Genomic DNA, 6,941 nt, shown 5'->3' on the forward strand with positions numbered 1-6,941 from the left:
GGCAAACGCACAAGAAACAAATAATAAAAAACAATAAAGCAAGCAAGCAAAAGCACACAGAGTAAAAATGATCAAACAGGCAAACAGATTTGATTTCAAAGAAAGTTAATTAAATGCAATGGTACACAGGTAGGTCTTTAGCTTGGATTTGAAAGTAGTCAGCATCGTCTCATGTTCAGCTCTTATGGCTATTTTACACATTTGCGCATAGAAGCTAAAGCTAGCTTCACCACGTGTAGTTCTGACCCTGGGAACAGCCAGTAATCCAGAACCAGCCAACCTAAAGGGTCTGCAAGGTTCGCACTGGGTCAGGATGTCTACCTTAGTAGTATCTTAGTAGGAGATGCAGAGAGGACATTTCTGGGTGTTGTAGGAGTTTCCGGGGAAGGTGTGCAGCAGCTGCCGAGAGCGGCTTTCAGTCCCTCTCAGAAACCTGTGGAATAACTCGTTTAATTGAGAAGACACGGCTTTCTTTAAAGTAAGCAGACGTTTTGATCCACCCTCCACTCCAGTTGGCGACGGTAACGCGCCAAATCGTTGTTTGCCAACCGCCAATACAACTAACGAAGAAGAATGAACACGGCTTCCGTCTTACGTCATCACAACCCACGTGAATAATCAAAACATCATGGCGGCTGGTTACAAGTAAGCGTGTCTACGTTGTAGTAAACAGTTTGTTCTGTACGTATGTCCTTACTAGAGACAAGAAGTGAGTTGATCCGCAGTAAAAGAATCTCAAAACTTGCCGCTAGTTTAAAAAAACCCCAAAACAAAACAGGAAGTCTAGGTCCCGCTTTCCGTTAAACGTTGCTAGCGTTATGCCCCCTCCAGACGGTCTGTCCTGTATTCACAGGCCACCTGGATGGGACTGGTGTGGCTTTGTTATATTGTTGTGGCTTTGTTATATTGATGTAACTCGGGTCACAGATTACGTAGATTTGATGTTTCCGCCCGATAACCGGAAACACCCCCACGATACGTAACAAACACTGAACGGCTTCTCTTGTACACCGCTCTGACTGGCTGCTGTCCAAGTTCCCGACCGTTATCAGCGACTGGCTGCTTATTTTGGATGTGGGCCCATGTTAGTGGCCGGTATAATAACATCTTTAGCTTAACATCTCTCTCCTCCTCCTCACTTTCAGAACTGCTGAGCCCCTGGAATACCACAGGAGTTTTCTGGTTGGTGCCACAAAGTCAACTCTGTTTTCTCTGCATCCGATTGGTTATCCATGGCAACCCTAATTTCATCAGTTGATTGACAGGATCAGAGAATTACACACCATCACTACTTAGTAGTGGGGATTTTACTAGTGTCATACATTTTTAACATTACAAACCTTTCTTGTTCAGAAAGAAAACTGTCGGCCCGATGGAAGGGACCTGTTGGAATTTAGAACCACAACGCTGAATATAGGTAAGGTACAATACTGATACACTGTTTGTATGATCCCTGAAAAAAATCCATTGTGTAATCCACATGGAGTCATCTCTCCTCTGGACTGCTCTCTCAGGGTCTATATCCACAGCAGATGGCTCAGCCTTAGTGAAAGTCGGAAACACCACTGTCATCTGTGGGATCAAAGCGGTAAATGATACAGAGAACATTTAGCAACTTTGTAAAGTGGCCCGTTCCGCATTGTTTCTGTGATGAAGGTAAACTTTGTTTATTTGTCATCCGAAGGAGCTGGCAAACCCTGCTGTTGATACACCAAACAAGGGTTACATTGGTAAGCTTTTAGAGTAATGAAGGGCTGTGCTTCTTTATGTCAAGGCAACCTCAGTATGCAACACTGAGTGTGTGTGTGTGTGTGTGTGTCTTAGTACCCAATGTGGACCTGCCACCTCTGTGTTCCTCTCAGTTCCGCCAGGGGCCTCCGGGAGAACAGGCACAGGCTGCCAGCCAGTTCATCGCTGATGTCATAGAGAGGTACCATAGGCTGCTGTCCACATTTCTCAGTTTTGTGAATTTCATCGGGGGGACAGATATGTGTCCACTCATCTGATTCCGAACCGCAAACTTTTACTGACTTCATGGTGTTTGGCATTGTAGCTCTGAAGTGATACTGGCAGAAGACCTGTGTATTGTGAGAGAAAAGGTAAATCCACACTACATGAAAACAACACAATGGTGCCGTTAAGGCGTAATCCTTTTGTGAGTGACTGTTGCGATTTTGGTTTTAGCTCTGCTGGGTGCTGTACTGTGATCTCATGTGTCTCGACTACGATGGGAATGTGATGGATGCTTGCATCATTGCCTTGCTGGCTGCAATGAAAACCAGTAAGTGTTTGCGGAATTGGGTGACATGTTACGAGTATTTGTGCAATTCCTTGTTACAGCAACTTAAACTATCTTTCAGGAGTCACAGATTTTTGTACATATGTATGATAACTTGGAAAGGATTTGTCCAAAAGATTTTACCATTGAATCTAATTTAGCATCAACCATCAAAACTATATATTACAGGGGCGTCCGGGTAGTGTAGTGGTCTATTCCGTTGCCTACCAATACGGGGATCCTGGTTCAAATCCCCATGTTGGGTCCACCTTGGGTCGGGCATCCCTACAGACACAATTGGCTGTGTCTGCGGGTGGAAAGCCGGATGTGGGTATGTGTCCTGGTCGCTGCACTAGCGCCTCCTCTGGTCGGTCAGGGCGCCTGTTCGGGGGGGAAATAGCATTACGTTACGTGCTACATCCCCCTGGCAAAACTCCTCAATGTCGGGTGGAAAGAAGCGGCTGGCGACTCCACATGTATGGGAGGAGGCATGTGGTAGTCTGCAGCAGCGACTGGGAAGGCTCGGAAGAGTAGGGTAATTGGCCGGATACAGTTGGGGAGAAAAATGGGGACCCCCCCCCCAAAAAAAAACAAAACTATATTTTACAGCTTTAATAGACAATGACCCGCCCCACTCTCACACACACCTCAATAAACTGTCCTACAGATCAGTTTCTTGCCATTTCATTGCAAAAATGTCTTTATTCTGGCTTTAATATGATCTCTGGTGCTGTGTTTTGACATCCAAATTTTAGCTCAAACATAGTGGGGGCTGGAGCAAGTTAGCTAAGATTAGGTTTAGCACATGTATTATTTTTACAAAAGTATTTAAAATTTGTCTGATGGAGCTCGGGATGTTGACGGATGATTTCTACGATAGTCGTAATATGCCAAAAAAAAAGTAACAGTAAAACTAAACATCCAAGGTACTGTGTCACACACCATAAATGAGACCTAGCAGTTTGTATAAGCAGCAGTTGGTATAAGCACTATATTGCATTTATATTGCTCACCCCCCCACCACTACCACCACCTCTACATTTAACAATGTCTCTTCCTCCTCCCATTCAGTCATACACAATACAACACAAGCTCGGCGGCAGGAACTCTCATAACAAATCTTTAGTAAGATGTTGGTGGGATGACTGAGAAAATCACCATGATTCCATTTGCCATTGATTGTCCAGTGATAATTTGATATATTGATACATCAGTGTTTTCATCTGCTTCATACCTCTTCTGCTGACCGCTTGTTGATAGCATACTTTTCCGTATTCTACCTGCAGCAAAACTTCCAGAGGTCACAATCAATGCGGAGACAGACGCACCAGAGGTAAACCTGGCTAAGAAAAGCGGGCTGCAAATTCACAAACATCCAGTGGGCATCTCTTTTTCTGTGTTTGACAAGTAAGTGAATCATCAAGAACCTGGACGCCTTGTTAATGTAGCTTTCTTCCATTGATGCGGTGTGCATCTTTTGCAAACCCTGCCTGCCATGTCTTATGTGTAGCTCATCGCTGACAGTGGATCCGACTGCGGAGGAGGAAAATTTTTCGACCGCTCATCTCACTGTGGTCGTAGATGAGGAGGGACGTCTTTGCTCTGTCTACAAACCAGGTAAGAAACAGCACCAGTACTGAAAATGCCTCACTTTTTAGCCTAGAAATCCCCACAAACCAATCTGCCTCAAAGAGAAACTTTCAGTTGCATTGTCTGTACAGAATGCAAAGCTGAAGAAATTCTCGGGTTGGGAAAGAAAGCTTTCCTTTATGAATTTTGTTCTTGAGTGTCCAAGTGAGATTGCGTCTCATATCCCAATTTCACTTTGTTCTATATTTACATTTAAGGTAATGCAGACTTTGTATTGTGCTCTTGGTGGGATCAAACAACACAAGTTTCCCTTCTACACTATAATTAATTCCTACAATAAAGTTGCATCTGGTCCAGTAGAACAGTTAAACTAAAGTTTTCCATATTGGGCCTTCTAATTGCACGTTAGTTTGAAAGTGTGAAATTATTTGAAAAGCTTTGAAAATTAGATTCTTACTCCAGGATCTTTTTGCTATCAATTCTATTCACTTCTGTCCTGAAAGTGAGGTTTGGCGTCTGATTAGAAAGACAAGTGGTTTTGTACATTTACCAATTCTAGCCCAAGTTTTCTTTATTAATCCTCTTGGGGAAATGCATTTACTGCAAATTAAGCCATCCGCGCTGTGATCTGTGTAGCTAGGAGCAGTGGGCTGCCGCCTTCATGCAGCGCCCGGCCAACTCCAGTTCTTTTCCCATTGCCTTGACCAGGGGCACAGACGGGAATATAAATCCTAACATGCATGTTTCTTCTGATGGTGGGGGAAACCGGAGCAGGGCGGCACGGTGGCGCAGTGGTTAGCGCGGTTGCCTCACAGCAAGAAAGTCCTGGGTCCGAGCCCCGGGGTAGTCCAACCTTGGGGGTCGTCCTCTGTGTGGAGTTTGCATGTTCTCCCTGTCTGTGTGGGTTTCCTCTGGGTGCTCCGGTTTCCTCCCACAGTCCAAAGACATGTAGGTCAGGTGAATCGGCTCTACTAACTTGTCCCTAGGTGTGAATGTGTCGGCCCTGTGATGGACTGGCGGCCTGTCCAGGGTGTCTCTCCACCTGCTGTCCAGCGACCGCTGGGATAGGCTCCACAGCATCCCGCGACCCTAAGTGGGATAAGCGACTTGGATAATGGATGGGTGGAAACCGGAGCACCCGGAGAAAACCCACCGCAGACTCGGGGAGAACATGCAAACTCCACACAGAGGATGTCCTGGGATGACCCCCAAGTTTGGACGACCCCCAAGGTTGGAGAACCCCAGGGTTCGAACCCAGAACCTTCCGGCTGCGAGCCAACAGCGCTAACCACAGGGCCACCATGCCGCCCATTTGATGATAGAACAGGAACTCAAGTTCATTGATCTTGTTATTGACCACACATTTCTGTTATGGATCACAATCAGGCTAATATCAATAACTCAAACAAAAAAAGCAAACGAAGAGCTAGTAACAGTGTATGACCACCCACCTCAGCAAAAACAACTTTGCCATTATCCAACTAAGGAGCCGTTGTAGTCATGACATAGACTTTCACGTTTTGGAACCAACAGGCATCTTTTTAACCAGAGCTATTGGCCATTGGTTACTTTTGGCCACTTCAGAAGGTGCTTTCATGGTGTGACTACCAACAACCAACCGCTGACTTAGAAAACTTAAGAAATGTTGCATTGTTCTTAGTTCTTTGCTGCCGCCAGGGACTTAAACATTAGGTTAGGCAGCCATCTGAACAGAGTCCACCCCTACTGCATGAGTTTTAATCTCCTACTAACCAATAAACTAAATATAACAACTGCTTGTACCAAACTTAGGACAAGCATTCACACAGAAGCCCACCTAATAGAAATAAATAAATAAATAAATGGATACATTACGTTCTTTTTTTTGGGCCCCCCCCCCTTTTCTCCCCAATTGTACTTGGCCAATTACCCCACTCTTCCGAGCTGTCCCGGTCACTGTTCCACACCCCTTCTGCCGATCCGGGGGAGGGCTGCAGAAGCCATGCCTCCTCTGATACATGTGGAGTCGCCAGCCGCTTCTTTTCACCTGACTGAGGAGTTTCTCCAGGGGGGACATAGCGCGTGGGAGGATGATGCTACCCAACCCCCCCCCCCCCCAGTTCCCTCTTCTGCTCGAACAGGCTCCCTGACCGATCAGAGGGGGCGCTGGTGCAGCGACCAGAGCACAGGAGGCTTCCCACCCGCAGACACGGCCAATTGTGTCTGTGGGGACGGCCGAACAAGCTGGCGGTAACGCGGGGATTTGAACCGGCGATCTCCGTACTGGCAGGCAACGGACTAGACTGCTACGCTACCCAGATGCTCATACGTTACGTTCTTGTCGACAAATGGTTAACGGTGAGGACGTTGGGCGACATGGTCTGGTGTATCACTGTGCCAGACCATCTCACAGGCAGCACCCTTCAACTAAGCCTCCTAATCCTGATGTTTCAGGGTCGGGTATATTATTGCAGGCTGGTCACCGAGGTGATTAAGGAGGCAAATCTCCTTACAGTGAAAGTTCCCCCTTTGACTGAAATGACTAATAAATGTTCTCGGGGATTACGTGTTGCTTGTTTTAAGGAATCAGTGCCAAGTTAATGCCAGCCTCTGCTTTCTTTGGCTCAGGTGGGACATCACTATCGGAGGAGAAGCTACAGGAATGTATCAGCAGAGCCACGGCACGGCAGAGAGAGATCCAGAAGCTCATCGACAAAGTCATACAGAGCATCAAGGAAGCACAATAAGGACCACAAACAACACTTTTATCTAAAAGTTTTATTTTTCACTGTCAATATATATTCTTTTTTTAATAACAATAAAACTGCTGACAAAGACCCTTTAAAAAATTATTCCTGTGTCCAGAAATGTCTCAACGCTCACACACTCTCTTGATCTTGTAAGAATATACACTCACGGCTCCCGAACTAATTAAAAGGAAATGCTTTTTCAAAATGTGCTGTACAAAAAAAAAGCAGATACGCCGTCTTGCATGTTGGGATCTTGAGTTCACAGTGGAGCCCTGCACCAGGATTGTTAAAGAGACTTCCTACACACTTGAGAGGTAGAGGGGCTGCCCCAAAGCACTACTCTG

General features: G+C 45.9%; 1 protein-coding gene across 1 annotated transcript; it reads left to right on the forward strand.

The window, feature by feature from the left end:
- Window positions 1-206: 206 nt before the first annotated feature.
- Window positions 207-6,696, forward strand: exosc8 (exosome component 8). The gene is made up of 11 exons (XM_056284660.1): window positions 207-645; window positions 1,146-1,182; window positions 1,354-1,417; window positions 1,515-1,588; window positions 1,685-1,730; window positions 1,825-1,930; window positions 2,054-2,099; window positions 2,185-2,281; window positions 3,565-3,685; window positions 3,789-3,895; window positions 6,476-6,696. The coding sequence occupies exons 1-11, from the start codon at window positions 629-631 to the stop codon at window positions 6,592-6,594; spliced, it is 834 nt and encodes a 277-aa protein (XP_056140635.1). The 5' UTR covers window positions 207-628; the 3' UTR covers window positions 6,595-6,696.
- Window positions 6,697-6,941: the final 245 nt, after the last annotated feature.

Source organism: Lampris incognitus, chromosome 8, assembly GCF_029633865.1.
Source record: "Lampris incognitus isolate fLamInc1 chromosome 8, fLamInc1.hap2, whole genome shotgun sequence".
In the NCBI taxonomy this organism is placed as follows: Eukaryota; Metazoa; Chordata; class Actinopteri; order Lampriformes; family Lampridae; genus Lampris; species Lampris incognitus.